Here is a 20,421-nt window from a genome sequence, read left to right as displayed (position 1 = left end):
GTGGCATATGCCTGTAATCCCAGCACTCTGGGCAGCTGAGTGTGGAGCAGGATTGCAAATTTAAGTCCTGCCTAGTCACCTCATTAAACAGGGGTGGAGATTAAGCTCAGTATGAAGGCCATGAGTTTGATCTCCAGGAAAGACAGACAGAACGAGAAGAGTGAGAAAGAGAGATGAAGATAAAGAGGAGGAGGAGGAAGAGAAGGAAGGGAAAGAAGAAGAAGAGGAGGAGAAAGGAGAAGACTGTTCATTCTAGTGCTATGGACAGACAGCCTCACCTACAACCTGCTTACCCTCCCCAAAGCCCCAGCTTATAACTCCAAACATGAGCAGCAAACAGTACTCCATCTGCTCTTTTAGAAAGGCTGGGGTAGGATACCTTGGTGATGAAGATGACTTTGGCAGGGAATGTGGTGCCTTTTCTCCTCCACCTCCCTATTAATGTCCTTCTGTCCCACTGTTCCTTGGGTGCTTTCTCTGGATCATGTCCCTGTCCTCTAAATACCATCAGCTACTACCTTTTAAAGTATCAGCAGATAATTCAAAGCTAACTTATAGTATTTAAAAGAGTTCCTCCCAGGGAAACTTGCTTTCTTCTCTTTTTTTTTTTTTTTTTTTTTTTTTTTTGTCTTTTTCGTTTTTTGTTTTTTTTTTACCAGTACCAGGGATCGAATTCACGACTGCCTGCTTACAAGGCAGGCACTTATGCCGCTGAGCTAAATCCCCAGTCCCGGGATACTTGCTTTCTAAGAGATAATTGTAAGTCTGACCAACAGAGGAAAGTGTTCTTTTTCTGGTAGATTTCTGCCACTGGGACTCCTAGGCTTAATAAGTTGTAAAACTTTTTCAGAAGAGGTTAGCAAGGCTGCTTGGCCCCAGAGTGGATTTGAGGAGGGTGAAAGAGAAAAGGACATTTGATAACTCACCAGTACCCACACCTCTCACTGCTTGCTTGCTTTCTGAGCACACACGCATTGCTTCTGCAGGAATGCATGTGACCAGGAGGGTCAAGCCTGAAGACTACCAGCCTTTGGTAGAAAGCAGAGGCTTCCAAGTATTACTATGTATCAGAATCACATGGGAACTTGTTTAAGCTGCATCTTCCTGGAACTTGGGACCCAGAATTCTGATTTAGAAAGACTGTTTTTGAGAAGTATTCTGGGTGAATGTGGTATGGAACCCTGAGAAATATTCACAGAGTCCTTTTTCTTCTTGGTGGTTTCAGAGGTGATCTTTTTAAGTAAAACTAGAATAATTGCATGTCTCAGATCCTACCAATGTTCCTGTGTTTCTGAGTCTACAGTAGGAGGGAGTCACTAGTACAGCTAAGCATACCTAATGGTTTAGTAACTCAGCTGAACTTGATCGCAGTAAGAACTTCAAAGAAGACAAACAGTGTTATTCAGTTTCTGATGAGTTACTGATGATACACACTAGTGCTAGGAATTTGGAAAATATGTGGTGAACAGTTAAAGGAAAGCAACTTTTAAATGTTGAATACGTGCAAACCAAAGCAAAGCACATGTTCTTTAAAGAACTTAGCAACTTGTTAAAGTGTAGAATCCAGTGTTGGCTCCAGAGTCCCATGGTTTTGATTTAGGGCCTGATCTTGTAGCTTGTTTGGCCATTATCATATGAAGACAGCAATGTGCTTGTGCAGGTCAGGCTGTCCCCTTGTGTTCTAGAAGAACAAGCTCTGGGGAGTCCCAGAAAGAGGAGAGACTTGAAACAGATCTGGGCTGAAGAGGAAGCCCATCCGTGTCCAGTAGTGTGAGACCCAGGGCTCTATGTCTTCTGCAGGTTCTGGACCGGTGGCGATACAGCAGTGTTTGGCAGTAGCTGGCTAATAGGTAGGTGCAAGGTAGGGAAGATCTTTGGGAGCAGAGAGTGACAGAAACAGGATATATTAGACAAGAACAGAAAGAAGAAAGAGCTTAGGATTGAAAGGAAATTCAGATGTGTCACATGATAGAAGAATGGGATCTCCTCTACAGTATACAGCCCTAATGGACACAGTTGAGGTCAGAGAGTAGACACACAGGGACGCAGGTTTTACAAGACCTAGCAAAAGATTGTTATCCACTGAAACACCAGGAAAATGGAAAGAATTGTCTTGGAGACTATCTTCTACTATTGGAGGGTAAGAAGTGACGATGCAATGCCTACTATGTGCTGAAGATGCCAATATTTTTTCTTTCATTTTTTGACAATTTTTATTGAAACAAAATCTGAGATAATGATTATTTTCCAGATAAGGAAATTGAGACTTTGCAAATGTCTATAGCCAGTAAGTCAGAGGCAAGATTCAAATCTTGGACTGTCTGGCAGAAAGCTGGTTCCAGAATTGAGTGCCACAGATTAGGGTGCTGTAAGTGTGGGTAGGAGAGGTGGCCAAAGCCCGGGTTCTCAAGCCATTCATTGCTGCTCCAGAATGAAGCACATTTTTACTGGTAATTAGTGCATTTTCATTTCAGGGGAGCAGGATAGGGAAAGGAAAAATGTAATAAGCTTTTCATAGAGCTAAATTTACTCAGTTTAAATGGTTTTTCCTTTACTCTGATATTCTGTCTTTTCAATTCTTTTGTTAAAAATCAAATCATGGGTCTGGGGGCTTAGCTCAGCAGCGTAAATGCCTACTTGGCAAACACCAGGTCATGAATTCAATACCCAGGACAAAAAAAAAAAAAAAAAAAATCGGGCTGGGGATTTAGCTCAGCTGCATAAGCACGTGTCTGGCAAGCATGAGGTCGTGAGTTCAATCCCTGGTACAAAAAAAAAAAAAAAATCCATGTTTTTCAAAATCATCTTGATACAGAGAAATAAAACATCATCATCCTCAATAAAAAAGTCCTATGTCCATTTAATGACACTGAAAATACAGCTTTTTAGTACATCCCATTCTGTCAAATTCTTGCCTCTGTTTCATTGTGTTAAAATGTATGTATATATGTGTCTGTCTGTCTTCCTCCCTCTTCCTCTTCCCATTAGAACCTCAGAACAAGTATTTTTAAATATCATTTTGATCCAGAATTAAGGAATCAGTTAATCTGCTGTAAAAATTTGTAAGCTGTTTTTAATTGTACAAAAAATAGTCTGCACATAAAATGTCTAAGGAAGATAGCAGACCAGTTTTTAGTTCAGCAAGAAAGAAATGACACATAGGTACATGGACAAAATAACACATAGGTACGCATATCACATAAGTAATATCTTCACAGAGAAAATATCACCTACTGAGGTGAGTGCACTGAAAGAAATAAGGAGTTAAAAAATAATTTGGAATTCAAGCCAGTTCTTCCCCTTTCCAAGAGAAGCTTCCTTTCTATTAAAAAATGTTAACCATTTTACCACTTGTCTTGTTTTGTTTCTCTGAGACAGGTCTTGCTATGGAGCCCAGGCTGGCCTTGAACTGCAGTAATCATCTTGTCTCAGCTTCCTAGTGTGAGGATTACAGGCACACTCCACCATGCCTGGCCATTTTACCAGTTTCTTTTTGGAAAAGGTTTCCTTAGCCATTATAGTTCATTGGTATATCACAGTCTCCTGCTCATTTTTCTAGTAAAGCTATAAAATTTTAGTAACAACTTCCAGAATATAACCCTCAATTAAATTTTCTGTAAGCTGTCCTGGATCCCTCTTGTCTTAAACCTACACCAACTAATCTGGATCTGATTGGTATAGGTGGAAAGGAAAACCCTGTGCTAGCCTTCAAAAAGCTTGAGTTTGGGTCTCAGCTAAGTTACTAAACTCAGGTTATGTAATTCCTCTGTGTGTTAGTCTCATTTCTAAAAAATGAGCACAACAATACTCATCTCCTCACAGGGATAGTCTGAGGTTTAAATGAGATATACCTTCTACAGTTTCGCTTACTAACATCAAGCATGTACTAACAAGCAGTATGACAATACTAAGTTGAAAATTCCAGAAAGAAATAATTCAAAAGTTTTAAATTTCACAGTCTTCTGAGTAACATGATGTCAAGTCTTGCATCATGCCTTACGTGGGACAAGACACATCCCTTTGTCTGGTATATCCTTGCTATTACACTACCCAGCCATTAAGTCACTTAGTAGCACTCTTGGTCATCAGATTGACTGTACTGGTATCACAGTTGCTTATGTTCAAGTGTCCCTTATTTTACTTAATAATGACCCCACAGTTCAAGAGTAACAGTGCTAGTGATTTCAGTATGCTAAAGAGAAGCCATGAAGTACTTGCTTTAAGTGAAAAGGTAGAAGTTCTTAATAAGGAAAGAAAAAAACCATATGCAAAGATTGCTAAGATCTTCAATACACTGCTGTAATTGTTCTATTTTATTGTTACTGTTACTAATCTCATACTATGCCTAATTTATAAACTAAACTTTGTAATAGACTTATATATGTTGAAAAAACATAGTATGTATAGGTCAGGTTTATTCTGGTTCCAAATGTCCATTAGGTGTCTTAGACCATATTCCCAAGAGTAAAAAGGAGCTGCACTAATCAAGGAAAACAGTGTGCTTTAGACTCTATGCCTAGCAAGTAGTAGGTGCCCAGTAAATGTCAGTGTCTTCCTTTCCTCTTAACCTGAAGGGAGGACATTGAACTAAATGAGTCCCCGAGGCTGTATCCCACCCTAGGTACTTGCTTCTAAGAGTTACCTAATAATACAGGGTAGGAAGAAAACAGAAGGAAAAAAAGGATTTGTAGGGTTCCAAAATCTTGGCAAAAACATTTCAATGTGTTGAAAAGTCACTAAAATATACCCCCCAAAAAAAAGACCAAGAAGGTAGAAATCACCACCTTGACCATTTGTTTTCCAGAGAATAAGAAAACAGAAAAGATTGTTTCCTCAATTGAAAGTTGACACAGCCAGGAAGGTTGCAAAAATAATGTTTAGGTGGCCCAACGGTGCTCCTTAATGATGCTAAGCAGGCGTGGCCTGACCATTCTGACAAAAAGCTCAAGTTTTTATTTGATTTATATATATATTTTTCTGATAGATAGAACATCAGGGCAAGAAAATGGAATACCGACTTAATGGGGACACTGATTTTCCATATAAAGGCAAAATAGCCAATTCTTGTTTTAAAAATGAACACACTGAGTTGATCCTCATGTTATGGGACTGTTTTCACCAAGTTATGGTCATAGACTTTCAAGGCCATTTGGCTACAGGCTAAGGAGTACATTACAAGGGCACTGCAGATCCAGAGCAGGGAAGGTTCTGGAATCTTTCAGTCATCTTCCTTCTGAGGAATCCAGATACGCCACTCTTGGAAACCAAGTACCTTCTATTATTTTTTTATATAAGTGTCACTTGGAGTGGATCGGGCAGGGCAAAAGATCAGGCTGGAAGATAAAGAGACCGAAATGGATGGACTGTTCTTATCAAGTATCTTTAGAAGAGTAGAATAAATCATGCCAGACCAGTGTTATACCTGCGGCAAAGTAACAAGCCTTAAGGATTGGCAGAGCTCATAAACACTCTGTATTCCCTGAGACTTCGCCCTTGTTCTGTATAATACTCTAATAGTTTAAAAAGTGGCACTAGCACGCTATTTTACTTTTGAATGGGATATAATAATATTTATTTACACTTGGCAGTGAACCCTTGTCATTTGTGCTGCAGTGGGCTGTTCGTATCATTGAAAGCTCTAAAAGGGTTGCCATCACAGAGGTAGGCACTGTTTTAAATGCTTCACAATGTTGTTTAGTCTCTGCTGCACCACTCAAGCAGATACTGGTTTCCAGGTTCTGTTTGCTTCTGGCTGAATTGCCATTCTCCACCCCTTAGCCTCTTTCCTGCTTCTTGCCCTAATCAGTGTCTGGTCCTACTTAGAGTACTGTACTGCTTCATCAGATATTTGCTTATAAGTCACTTCCCTGGGAGGACTTTTGTCCTCCTTATCACCCTTTTCCACTATAGGTTCCTTATGCTTCCTCAGAGATGCTTATACCATACTTTTCTAATGAAAATATATACTTTAGCACAACAGTAGCCAGGTGTGAGTCTCCCTAGCTGCACTGGGAACTACAGGAAATAATTTTGTATCTATCCACTTGATACAACAAATGGCAAGAGGTATGTATGTGTGTAAAAGGGCAAATGGATAAATTTTACCCATATTATGTGCCCTGTTACTTTTTTGTATATTTATAGTTTTTATTAAATGTTTTCATTTGATTTTTCCTGTAGAATTAGCCCAATTCAATACAGAGTTGAATGAAAATCTGAATTTACAACTTTGGGAAGAGGTTGAAAGTGAATCATCAGGAGACTCAACTAAGCATGATGACTTAGGTCATGTAAACCAAAGAAGTCAGCAGTATGTACAGATTTAACAGAGATATAGCAGAGAAGTACAGAATGAAGACTTTGATTGAGACAAGGAAAGAGCACCAATGTAAATAAATATTTGACTAGTCAGAATGCTACAGAATGGTCACATATACCTGAATGAGCCAATGTTAGAACTAGGTAAGAAAATGTAAGGTTTTTGCCAGTGGTGCAACCCATTGAACAGCATGTTAACAGATAATATGCTACAAGATATTTTGAAATACACAATAGTGAAATACAAGAAAACATTCTATATGTATCTGTAGTAGTGCTCAAAATATATTTATTGTGATAGTTCACTGTATGAACTAAAAGCCTTTATAACAGGACTTTATCATTCTAATCATCAGAATCTAAAGGATTTATGGAGAAGTGACAAATGTAGCATTGAGGTATTTAGAATAATGACACTCAAGAGATTTGGTTCCCTTCAAAATTGCCTATGTTTTGACCCAGAAAGAAAAAAACCAGCAGTTTGGCTGCTGTTTGTTTGTTTGTAGAAAGTTTTGTTTTAAACTGTCAAGCAATTTATATACTGTCTGAATACATGACAATTGACAGATAACTGGCTTCATTTTGTTGTTGTTAAAGCTTTCAGCAACATATGCCAAGTAAATCTTCCAAATATGGTGTAAGACTATGTGTCCTGAATGATATGAAAACATTTTATAACTTGAATTTAGAAATTTATCCTGGAACTTAGCCACCAGGTCTTTCTTTTTGCAGTAATAAACCATATAACTTTGTAAACAGACTTGTTGCATCTGTTTCAAAAAGTAACTTAAATGTCACATTCCACAGTTGGTTCACTAGTTACCCATTGATGTTACATTTACTAAAAGAATACCAGTTGACCAGCACCAGATCTATTTATAAGAACAAAGCTGAGATTTCTGCAAAAAGATTGCAAGTTTATAATAGAAAAATGTATAGTACAATCTTTGGATTTCAGAAAGACATAACATTGGCCTCCTATAAGGCAAAGAAGAGCAAAGTAGTATTGACACTGTCAACACTGCACTATGATGATAAGATTGGTAGTGAGGCCAAGTGTGGTGGCACATCCCAGCACTCAGGAGGTGGAGGCAGGAGGATACTGTCAGTTCAAGGTCAACCCGTGGTACACAGTGAGTCCAGTGCTATCCTGGAATGCATAAGGAGATCCTGTCTTCAAACAAACAAACAAACGAAGATTGATACTGAATCCTCAACACAAATGAAGCCAGAAATGGCTATATTTTACAACAAAATGAGAAGTGGAATAGATATTGCTGGTGAGTTATGCAGCAACTATGATGTCACTGGAAACATAATGTGTTGACCAGTGGTTGTGTTTTACTTGATCCTAAACATGTCAAGCATAAATAGTTTCATAGTTCAGTGAAAATAACAAGCATAAAATATCACAGAGAAGCTTCCTTAGAGGATTGGGAATGGAATTGATAAATGATCAATTATAACAGAGGAAGAACAAATGTATCTGCCCAAAGCACTCAAAAAAATCCCTTTACAGACTGGTGAACACAGATGTGAAATTGCACAAGATCCTCCTAAGAAATCTGCCTTAGGTGTGGTAATTGAAGTAAAGATTACTTTAGTGTTAGAGTTTTATTCATATTTTCCTTGTAGTTCACATAACAGTTTATTTCTACTGTTTTTAGATTTAGTAAGCAAACAGTTGACATAGAAATGTTGTTTATTCTACACACTCAGTATATGTTTGATATTTTATTTCATTGATATTTAATGTTTCTTCTGAGTGGACATTGTACAATATAATAGGAAGTCCCTGACAAATGAAGAAGATAAAGAAAGGAACTAGTGTGGCCTGTTCAACAGAAGATGGAGGCTAAGCACACTTTCTATCAGTGGAAGCAATATTTGTGCAAGAACCATGCTGTTGTCATGTGTGAAGACTGACTTCAGTGTGATAATTAAAGCAGAGATTATTTCTGTGGTAGAATTGTATTTGTATTTTCATTGTAGTTCACATAGGAATTTATTTCTGCTGTTATTTTTTAAAATCTTGTAAGCCCGTGAACAGTTGATGTTGAAAATGTTGATGCTTATTTTCCACACTCATTACATATTAAAATTTTAATGTTTTATTTTATTGATTTTTATTTTCCTGTTAAGTACACATTGTTTAATACAATAAAACTCATAAAATAATTCATCATTAGATATATTCCCAAAAAATTCCTCCATAAAATGACTTCTAAAAATTTGCCATGATTTTCACACTGCTACCTACTTTATATTAGTATATATATTTGTATGTGTGTCTTTTTTTTTAAAATCTACTATCTGAAATGTAAATTTGTGAAAGCAGGTTCTTTTGTTCACAGACACATGTCCCTAATGTTCAGAACAGTACCTGGGATATTATCTTTACTTAATGAAGTATTTCTTGAAAGAGTGATTCTATAAATGGAGAAATTGAGATAGCATAGATAAGTAAATTGTTTGAGCCCACACTACTATTAAGTGGTCATCCCAGGTCAGCAAGATTATTAAACCATAGCTCGTAAGTACTATGTTATTCAACTTCTTAAAAAAAAATTAAGTTATCATATATTTTACTTATTTATGGGGGTACAATATTTTAATTGGATATATCTATATATGTTTAATGATCAAATGGTATCATTTTCATGTGCTTAGACCCTTTAAATTCTTAGTTATTTTAAAATGTATAGTTGTAGCCTAAACTTGTTGTTTTATGCTATATGACATTGTATAACTACTTCCCTCTGCCCTGTGCTTTAGTATCCACAATCTACCAACTCACTACTTGCCCTCCCAGTGTTCCCTTCCTAGCCTCTGGTGGCCTCTGTGCTACTCCCCGCTGTTATATGACCAATATTTTTAGCTTCTACACCTGACTGAGAATACATATTTATCTTTCTGTGCCTGGCTTATTTTTCTTGATTTAATGCCCTCCAGTTCCATCCACGTTGCTACATCATGTTCCTCCTTTCGTGGCTGGTTCAGTTTGTTGATTTATTGTATAAATATACAGTGAGCAAGGGTGTTCTGTGTGGACAGAAAGAATTAATGATAGAATATCAGGTTAGGGAGGTTAGCAGTAGAACAAGATCCTGTAACACCAAAGTTTACCGTTCTTCCTAGTTATTTATTTAATTAGATTGTGAACAGGTTGAGTTTTTTGTTTTTTTGTTTGTTTGTTTTTATCAAACAAAATACGAATAACTGATATTTGGGGAATCACCAATAAAGTCAGTATCTTTTAAATATTAATGCATTAACCTAGATAAAAACAAACAATTTATAACTTACTAACCAGGCAGACTATAACACACTTGTAATCCCAGCACTCAGGAAACTGAAGCAGAAGGATTAAGATTTAACACTGCTTTAACTGCATAGCAAAACCCTGCCTTAGAAAGAAAAGTTAAAACTTTTTGATATGGCTTAAATTTTAAAAAGCTTTAAGTTATGCTTGGGTAATCGAAATAGATATACTTTCACCATTAGCTTAATTTTAACTTAAAATCAACAGTTCTCTTTCTTGTAGTCAGCTTCATCTAGTTTTAAAATTCAATATGATACATTTCTTACAAATATGAATTCTGGGGTTATTGACTGGCTAGATGGGCTGTGTCATTTTTGTGTAGTGGAACATCTTAACACCTCTGCAGAAACATGGAATAGCAGTGGTTATATAAATGGAAAAGTGGACCTCAAAATGCTGAATACGCAATGATGACAACTCTGAAAATACTATTGGTAATAAAATTGGAAGAGACCCTGAGGTTCATTTATGGTTGGTGATTTAAATGTTTAGAATTTTTTGGTTATTTCATGTTGTTCTTCATATATAAGTGCTGCTGTTTAACTACTGCTGCTCAAATCATTAAATACACATTAAAAAAGAAATGCAGTATACCATACGTGAGCCAAGCACATACATCACCCCATATGCTGCCTGTCCTTTCCTTCCTGCTGTCCACCGCACCGGTCGCTGGTGTTCGGCACTGCCTTTCCTCAGGCTTCACCCCGAGCCTTCCACTCTGCTGTGTGGCAGAGAACATCTGCCTACCAACTGCATGCTCTTTTTTAGTCACATGCTTCTCTGTCCACTTTCTGAAGCTTTTATCCCACTGCTCTTGCCCACCTCGAGTCAGATACAGCCTTTTGCTTGTGTTTTTCATACTCTAGGACATTTACCCAGTCTCATTTTCTCCGCATGTGTACAGGCCAGTGCTTTTAGCCCAACCTGAGGAAAGCCTATGATTGTTCCAGTGTGATCCATTCCTTCTTAGGCTCTGCATTCACTCTCTTATAATTTTCATTTCCTGTGTACTTTTTAGGGTTCTGAACTATTTTCGTTTCTGGCTGCATGGAACAGAAAAAGAATTTAGCAAAAAGCTATAGAGAACTCTCAGAATTACCAGGAATGCTAATGAAATAGGCTTAGAAAATATAGAGGCACAAAGTGGAACCTGAGCAGTTAGAACCATGGCCAGATCTCCATGGGCCACAGAACCAAGTTCAGGGGACATCTGCTGCCACCACTGCTGGGCAGTAGACACTGCAGCCCGCATTACAAGTGCTGAATGCTGGACTCTACCAGTGGCACCTTTGCTACCGTAACGGATTCTCTTCCCGTCCTGCTCCTCTACATCACTAGCTCTTGGTCACATTTTGGCAGAAGCATCTAGCCAAGTCACAGACCCAGCCACTAGCTGCAAAAGAGGCAAGAAGTATATTTCACTTCTGCTGTGAGATATGGAATCTGCCTGCTGCTAGAATTTATCCAGTGGGAAATCATTCAGATTCCGGGTGAAAAGAAAACAGAATTTTTTAAAAACACTACACCATCCATCGCTTATCCGTAACAATTGTGTTATTAAGCTGCCTATAGTTTCCTTAAATGCCTAAAGCTATTTCTGCTAACCTCTGACTCACCAAGAACTCTGGAACATAGTTCAACACAAAAAAGAACCTTTAGGGGTCGTAGATTTCTATATAGAGATGTTCACAACAGCCTACTTTAGAACAGCAAAGATAAAAGGGGGCCAGATTTTCAGTAATTTCTGATAATAACTATTTGCATGAATAGGGGAATGCTTAAATTAGGAGATGTCTCTAGTACTGAATATAAGTAGTCATTAAAAATCAAGGATTTTTAAAATTTTGTTTTATTTTGCAAGGCTAACACTCTACCACCGAGTCACATTCACAGCCCTAAAAGTATTTCAAAAACAAACAAAAATATAACAGAAAAGAACTTTACAGTATTTATAAATAAGATTTCACATTAATGTATATGTGCATGTATAAATTTATTTTGGCATTTATATATGAAGATAGAAATTCAAAAGAATACATCAAAATGTTAACAGATTGGTTAAATAAGGATTACTTCTTTGAGCTTACATTTATTTTCCACACTGAGCTGAAAAGTTATTTGTATTTAAAACAAAACACATTGATGGCATACTACCTTGCCATCATTGTTATCCTTTATTGTTATTAGAAAGTCCATTTTTTTCCTAAACCAACCTTATAAACCAAATACTTTGAATTCTTAATCTTTTCACTGAGTGTTAAAAGACCTCACCCTTTCTGCTCTTCCTCTTACTCTGATCCTCATGTTCATGTGTGGGTTACTCATCCATTCTCTAAACACTTTTCCAGCCTTGCTTGGCTCATCCCACTACCACCTGAGCCTCCCTCTCCATAGCATGTGCCCTCTCCTTCTGCCACTTATTTTTGCCCAAGGACTCCCTGAAGTTTCCATTACTTTTCATTGGCCAAATCTAAGGATTTCTTATTTGTTGCATTAATCATTCCATCGTCTTTGATACACTCTTGAGGAGAGGCAAGTGATTTTGTGGTTTTCCTTTTATTTCTCTAACCATTTTTTAAATATTTTACATCATCTTGCTTCCTGTTAAGTGTTACAACCAAGCTTTTCTTCTTCCGTATCTCCTAACTATGCCTACATGCCATTATTACACATTTCCTCATCCCCACCATTTACCTTTCCACGTAGGGGTGTTAATAGGCTGTACATAAAAGAATTAACAGGACCTGTGAGCATATGAGCTGCCTATATCAGCTCAGTTTTAACTGTGGGCTTTAGTTCTCGGGCTTCTTTCTGGCTCTAGTATATCAATAAAACCTTCCCTGAAGCTCTGTTCTTATACATAACCTCTTGCCAGCCTCCATATTTTCCAGGTAGAGGTTGTGAGACATCTGGTTTTCAGGCCAGTGCCACAAAGTTGGACTCTGCTTCTCTGTCCAGTGTCCTGATGTTGAATACGAATTCTGAATTCTCTGTGGCCTCCAGTCTCACTTGCATGAGCACTGTTGAACCATCCTCAAATACATGATTTCTTTGACAAGCAACAAACCCAAAACCCCAAATATCTTGCCCAAATTCTGTGTGGGGGGTTCCTACTGGATTAGGACTTGAATTCAGACTATTCCAATTTAAGCACACTATGCATATGCAAGATGTTGTGTTTCATTCACCGGACTTGGCCTTGGTGACCCAAATCTACAGAACAACATTCCTAGTATAACTGATGTTGGTGGTGGTTTATTTATTTTGTTTTGTCTTTTTGAGACAGGGACTCTCTATGCAGGTCAGGCTGACCTTGAGCTCACTTCGTAGCCCAGGCTGGTTTCCAACTCATACCAGTCCTCCTGCCTCAGCCTCCCAAGTGCTGTGATTACAGGCATGCACTACCATGCCTCGCTGGTCTTGGTTCTTGATCTAGCTCATTTACCCTCATGATTTTATATTTCTATAACTCTGACCTTTTTCATCTTTTTTAGATCTGTGATTTACATTATCGGTAGTCTCTTGAACTTTGCTGTTAGAGAAATTTATTTATTGTTTTGAAAGTTCATCTAGCAGGTACATACTGAGCATCCACTGGTTGGTGCTGCAGATGATCAGAGACTAGTCAGAGAGTAGACAAAATAAAAGTCTGTATCACTTAGTATGCTTTTTATTCACAGTAACAGAAATCCAGATTCAAACTGGCTTCAGCAAAGATGGGATTTATTCCATCATATACCTGGCAAGTCTAGAGAGAAATCTGATTTCCTTCAGGTCAAACTGGATTCATGGATCCTAAATGCTGCCTTTGGGATCTACCCTGTCTGTGTCTCTCAGCTCTGCTGTGCTTTTTGAGTGCCTCATTCTTTAGCTCTCTAGCAAGGGATACAGTGGTTCCCCTGAGAAAAAAAATGAACAGATGTGAGGTGTTTAAAAAGAAGAAAAAGTGGCTATAATTACAACCATCTGGCAAATGAGATGTTAACTGTGCCAGGTCCACATCCTCCTGCATTGCAGAACAGTAGAAAAAGCACTGCTCTCTCAGCAGCCCCAACAAATGTCCCACAAAGTCCTGTGGTTTCTGACTGGGTTGTATAATATTCCCTGAATGAGTGACTTTCATCAGGGAAATTTGATGCTGTGATTGATCAAACTGGAGTCATATGTCTTCTCCTTGTATTTGATGTGGAGTCAGCTCTAGTCAAACACTTAAATTGAGACTGAGGGATATATAATTGTTCCTCTGAGGAAAAGGTGAACAGATGTGAGATGGTTTTACAAAAAGAAGCAGCACTAGCTTTAGTTACAGTCATGATGGCACCCAGCTCTGGAGGTGTTTGTGAGTATAAATGGTAGCGTACAACTGTTCAAGTCTGTCTAGAGCAACTTTTGGCTCTACATAGAGCAGACGAGAAAAATTCACACTTCTTTCACTCCCTTGCTCCTTACTTTACATACTTTTTTCTTTCAACTTACTTTATTCCGGAGTATAGATCGTCTTAGAAATGGATCTCACTAGAGGGACCTTATAAAGTAGCGAGGGAGAAGGATGGTCAGGGAGATACTCCTGCCTTCTCAATGAGAATTTATAGTTTCAGAAACGAAAATATGAAGAATATGTCTGTTTTTTAGAAAACTAAAAAGACAGCTCCATATTGTTTAATATCATTTTTTATCCAGACTGTTTCAATGATTATTATTAAATGTTTGGTTAGTCTTTCTAGTATGCTTCTTCAAATAATGAAAATTCCGTAATCCACATTTAAAAAAATTTTTTTTGCTAAGCTATTACAATTCAAAGTTAAAACCTGTGCTTAATTAAATGTTGTTTTCTATGAGATTAGCTTGCTTTTGTTTATTAAAAAATAATTTTACAGTGTTGGTTATTTTTATTTTTTTATTTGTTTGTTTGTGAGACAGAACCTTGCCAAGTAGCTCAGGCTGGTTTTGTTCTCACTATGTACCTAGCTCCGTTTTCCTTGTTGAACTTGTGGAAGTCCTCCTGCCTCAGCCTCCTAAGTGCTGGGATTACAGGTATGAACTACCATGGCCAGCTCTAATTCTTGATTTATGATTTTATTGTACCTGATACTTTTGTAGTAAGGTACTCAAATTACCTACACCAGTATATAACAAGCAAAATACTTCAATTTCTACTTTTACCTGAGCAGTCTTTACCTTTGTATCGGTGGTGGGTTGTTAATTCATCTCTCACCAATACCCAGTCATACAGACACCTCTATCAGTGTATGTACAGCTTGCATGTAAAGGGTCAGCCAGATGTTGAAATGAATGCATGTGGATATGTACATTTTTTGAAAGGCAGCAGATGTGAAAATAGCTTGACATTCAAAATCTGGGCAATAGGTAGTCATGGTTTATGTCAGTGGCCCCCAGGCCTCATATGTTTGCGTTATGTATTTGTGATTGATTCATTGTACAGTGCTTGGATTGATGGTGTCAAGTGCTACACCCACATAGGGGTGGAGCCAGTATGTGATGTAATGGCAGGAAGAAGGCATGTCTTGCTTTTGCTGGTTTCTGCCTTGCCATTTGCAGCCACCATTAACTGCGGCCCCAACGTGTCACCATGCCTTGGAGCCAAATGATATGTACTGAAACTTCCAAAATCTGTAAGAAATAAACTTTTTGGGGTTGGGGATTTAGCTCAGCGGCATAAGCACCTGCCTTGCAAGCAGGCGGTCGTGAGTTCGATCCCTGGTACCGATAAAAATGAAAAAGTAAAAAAAAAAAGAAATAAACTTTCCCTTCCCAACTTGGTGCATCAGGTATTTTGTCTCAGCAATGAGTAAAAAGTAACACATAGGTTTTACATTGCTTTTGCTGCAACTTTTGTTCTGTACCACTGAAAGGAAGATTGAGAGCTAATGATGTTGCTCATTGGTAGAGCACTGGCCTAGCATGCACAAGGACCTGCGTTCACTCTCCAGCACTGACAGCAACAGAAATAGAATAATCCAAGTATTAGGAAATGCATTAATATCATAGTTGTGAATCAGAGATATTTGGCAGTGCTTGGAGTCCTGATTGCTTTAACTGCTAAAATTTAATAGACAAAGGTCAGGGATGCTAAACATTGTATGATTCATAGGACAGGCCCCACAACAACAGCAAAACACATTATCAAATCCAAAGCTTCAATAACACCTTGTATAAAAAATATATTTTGAATGATAAGCCCTGGAAAATTCAGAGCAACTTTTTAATTTGGGCTTGAAACAAAGCTAGAGGCAAGTTAAAATCATGGAAACACAGACTCCTGAAGCTGCAGAAGTCGATTAATCCAATCTCCCCTTATTTTAGATAGGATAACTAAAGTCACATAGGGACAAAGCAACCTTAAGCAGTATAACTTCTTCACATAAACACATGATCAGACAACTTGTTTGATGTCTCTGTGCCTCAGTTTCCTTATCTGAAAGGAGTAATAATGAAACTTGCCTCAAGTGATTGATGTGAAGATTAATTAAAATAGAATACATATAAAATATTTAGCATCGTACCTGGACATAGTGAGGTGTTAATAACCAGTGATGGGAGGACTGAGGTGGTGATTGTCGTTACTGCTCTTGTCCAAAGTCACCCGAGCTGGTTTGCCGCTTGTTCAGTTCCATTGCCCTGACTCAGCTCCATGTTCCTTCTTTCACACTGCCTTGGTTGTCTACTAAGAAAGGTTACAGTGACATCTTAATGGAAATTAAAGAAGACCAGGCTGGAGAGCAGCTCAAGGGCTGGCAATTCAAGAGAATGTCTGAATGGAAGTTCTCTGTGAAAGACAGAAAAACGGTTTAGATTGTAGGTAGAGAGCTTCAGGAGGACAAAAAAAAAGATGCTACCTAAAACACATTAGTCTTTCTTAAACTTTGTGAATGATAATACAGGCAGTCATGCCTCCAGAAAGGAGAGCCTGGAACAAATGAGTTACCAAACCTTTACACTCTTGACCATGTTCATGTGGAGATAGATGGGTCTCTGTCAGAGAGAGGTTGATTAAAAAGTATATGTGGAGACCCTTCCCACTCTTAAGATTCTGTAATGTCGGATAAGTTATGCGGAGTGTGAGCCAGAAAAATCATGTGACATTGTAGGTCATGCCCGGTAGGCACATGTAGACAATCATGCACATCTTTTGTGGTTTGTGAAATAAAATGCTTTGTTAGGTTTTACTACTTCAGTCAACATGAACTTGTGATTAAGATACTATATAAAATGCTTTCTCCTCCGAAAACAGTAATAAATTATCTTTCCAACAAGCCTATGAAATATGCTTCCTCTTGTTTTCTGCAAAGATTTATAAAATTTCTTTGCAGTTGCTCTGTAAGTTTTATTTCTCTTATAAAGTTAGTCACAAATTGTTTTAACTAGTGGCTTTCTATAAAAATTATCAGAATTAAAACACTTGTGTCACACACATTCATTAACTCCTGTTGAGGGGGAATCTCATTCCTATGATAACCTCCTCTTAAATATCCCATTTGTTATAATGACCTCCCAAATGATTTTGTATTCCATAAAAATAGCCTACATGACAGTCACTTAAAGACATCTTCTCTTACATCAAGAACAAGCTAGTATAGGAAAGGAAACCGAATGATCTTTAGTTGATCATATATTTTCTGTATATTCACATGACATTCAAGATCTACAGAGTAGTCAGAGAAGAGCAAGACGTGTCCATCCAGTGAGTGCTGAATGAGCACCAGGCACTCCTGTGCTGGAAGTCAGACATTACACACCTTGCCCCCCATCACAGAGCTGTGAGCAGAAGACCCAAGGCAGCACATCTTCACATACCTCCTAAGCGCAAGGCTTCAACATGCTGATTTTGATATGCTGGTTCTTGACAGGGCAAGAATAGACTCAGAAATCTCCTCTACAGTCAGACTATTCCTAAAGAAAAATACCTCGTTTAGATTTTTCTTCTGTATTAATTTTACCTTTAATTTTTTTTAAGGTATTGTGTAATGGACCGGGAACATGCGTTCCTATCTGTGTATCTGCCCTTCTCCTTGGAATACTAGGAATAAAGAAAGTGATCATAGTCTACGTTGAAAGCATCTGCCGAGTAGAAACTCTGTCCCTCTCTGGAAAGATTCTGATTCATCTCTCGGATTACTTCATTGTTCAATGGCCGACTCTTAAGGAGAAGTATCCCAAATCTGTGTACCTTGGACGAATTGTTTGACAAATGGAAAGTTGTATCTTTAGAATTGCAGTTGATGATATTTACCATGACCTGTTTATTGTAAAGGCTTTTGAAAGTCTTGAGAATTGTTGATGGTCAGAAGTTTCAAAAATGTGCAAATGACTCAGTGAAGAAACTGAACTTTCTCTTACATGGGACTCATCAAATTTTTATACTCCAAATTTCTTTTCTAGATAAAAGTGTATATCACCACCTGCAAGCTTTTTACTATTTCAGTATTTTTTAAACCTAAATATAGTTTGTGTGATTAGTAACATTTCCTATTAAAAAAAAAAACTCCATTGTAAAAAGAAACAGCAACAACAAAAAGATATTTCTTAGTTTTTGTTCAGCTACAACAGGCTTTATTTCCTGTATGGAAGCAGTGATGTCCCCAGTGAATTACTTCAGCATAAAGGAAATAGTTATATTACATTGGCTTCATGACAATTTGCTTCTAGTGGCTTCCAGAACCTGGAGCATAAACAGTGTCTTTTCATTCTTCAGTCTTGCTTTTTGAGTAGCTTGCTTCAATCTATAATATATTCTTAAATTTCTACATTGTTAAAATGTGACAACTGTCAAGAAAATAAAACTGTTACTATCAGGAATCTAAACTCTTAAACCATTAAAAATTTGCTTCAATAAATTCACAATGTCATGGCTATCATTGTCTCTGGCATTTTGAAATGCTTAGACCTGCTACAACATATGTTTACTGAACATTTATATAAGGCATGCTATATGCCAAGTGTTCTTTTTTAAATATTGTCTTATTTAATCCTAATAGGAACTTCATGAGGTAGGGGTTATTACTATCCACACTTTACAGATGACTTGTCTAAGACCACCTACCTTGTAAGTGGTAAAGCCAGGGTTTGAGAGTGGAGTGAATTTCACTGGTACATGGCCTGTGTAGTGCCATAGGGTTCTACAATTAGGAGGGCCATGTCTCCTCGATTAATACTCTGTTCTCACTCTCTTGAATTTCTTAGTAATGTTTAGTTGTTTACTTTTTATTCTTTTGTGGTTATTGTTATTGTCACTTTGCAGTACTGGAAATTGAACCCAGAGTCTAGCATATGCTAAGAAAGTATTCTAATATTGAGCTACATCCCCAGTTCTTTTTGTAATTGTTAAACAAGGGACTCACACTTTAGACCCTAGTGTTGTAGCTGATCCTGCTTGAGACTATACCTTGTGATGCCATATCTGTCCTAATGGAATCTCCTCAGTAACCGAGGATTCTTGTCCTTTCCCTGTAAACTCTACTCCTTTAACCAACCAATAAAAAATGAAAACTTCACTTGAGAGAGAGAGAGAGAGAGATCTCAGATTCTGTATGTATATATATTAGAGTTATACATTTCTCATGTTGGAGATTGAACCCAGAGCCTCATGTGTGCTAGGCAAGTACTTAGCAGTGAGATGTCTCTTCAACCCTTACATATATGCTTTTCCTCTTAAATAATTTGGTTAAAAATATAAATCTAGTAAAGAAATTGTGAGATTGAAGTGTATTTAAAAGAGATGGGGTCACCCAAGGTAATGCAAAATTAAAATGCTAAGATTGACCTAGGCTTCTTATTCTTTGAGATAAACAACTTCAAGTAATATAGGCACATCAGTCATCAGGACATTTTCTTGGGTTTTGGCTGGAGAAAACCAAGTGGCAGAAGATATCTCAGCATGGTAAGGACATCTTGCTTTCTGGACTCAGTAGCCATCGGACAGACAAGTGGTGACTCATTGTGCTTTGACTTTAGATCCTCAAATCTCAGTTACTGTTTCTGTTTCTTCTCAGCTATAGACCTGGAATATCAGGCAGTGGAATATCAGTGAGGGGCTGAGACAAGATAAGTATTTGTTTTTCTTGAAAGAAAGTGATTTTTTTAATTAAAAGCAGTATGTGCTTTTTGATTCCCATTTGAATTTTTCTCTGCTCTGTACTGTGTTCCTGAGTGGCCCTGGATGGATGATTGGAGAGAAAGTGCATTTTAGTTCAGTTAATGCCTACCAGTGCTGTGGGGCAGCTTTCCCAGCCTTACAGCTAATCCTCATGCAGAGGCTTCTTTAAGGCCACAGCATACAGTGCTCACACCAGGGAGAGTTATGCAAAAGTTGCCGTAATTTTTTCCAGAAACATATGCATGCCCTGGATACTTTGCAGAGCCTTTTGTTAGACAATGTCTAGCCTAGAATGTCAGGGAAAGAAACTATGTGTATTAATTATATCACTAAAAGTTTTAAAATATTTTTGCCAGGTTCAGACTGCTGTGTACACATTGAGAGCTTGACTGAGACACATCTTATCACATTGTCCTCCTCAGTTCAGATTCTTTAGTAAACAAGTGCTTGCTCTGCTGTATGTTATTTTGAGGACTAATTTGAGCCCTCAAGGTCATAGTAGCTGAGGGGCTGGTTTGAGATTATAGTAGGGAACATAGTTTCCCTGCTACGCATGTCTGTGCCATTCAGGAAGAGAGTGCTCTAGTCTCAACTTGAGCTGAAAATCAGTAGCTAGCTTGTCTTTTTGAATTTATCTTAAAACACTTTGGAATGCAACTTTTACTGT

At 37.8% G+C, this 20,421-nt stretch overlaps 1 protein-coding gene and 1 long non-coding RNA gene across 2 annotated transcripts in view; one reads left to right on the top strand and one right to left on the bottom strand.

Moving 5' to 3' along the window:
* LOC134477293 (uncharacterized) overlaps positions 1-17,620 on the bottom strand; it is a 49,787-nt gene extending 32,167 nt beyond the window's left edge. The window contains exons 1-2 of the long non-coding RNA XR_010049237.1: positions 17,456-17,620; positions 16,165-16,427 (exon numbers count right to left, since the gene is read on the bottom strand). This is a non-coding gene — a long non-coding RNA (uncharacterized LOC134477293). The remainder of the gene's footprint in view (positions 1-16,164; positions 16,428-17,455) is intronic.
* Positions 1-18,495, top strand: part of Alg14 (ALG14 UDP-N-acetylglucosaminyltransferase subunit) — a 92,169-nt gene extending 73,674 nt beyond the window's left edge. Inside the window, exon 4 of the mRNA XM_063254619.1 lies at positions 17,616-18,495. Coding sequence (XP_063110689.1) covers positions 17,616-17,846 — 231 coding nt within the window. The 3' untranslated portion in view covers positions 17,847-18,495. The remainder of the gene's footprint in view (positions 1-17,615) is intronic.
* Positions 18,496-20,421: the final 1,926 nt, after the last annotated feature.

Source organism: Cavia porcellus, unplaced genomic scaffold (genome assembly GCF_034190915.1).
Source record: "Cavia porcellus strain 051 isolate PalLab524CR breed Dunkin Hartley unplaced genomic scaffold, mCavPor4.1 scaffold_1, whole genome shotgun sequence".
NCBI classification, from domain to species: Eukaryota; Metazoa; Chordata; class Mammalia; order Rodentia; family Caviidae; genus Cavia; species Cavia porcellus.
The sequence above is the reverse complement of the archived record's forward strand: the minus strand, read 5'-3'. Positions and strand labels throughout refer to the sequence as shown.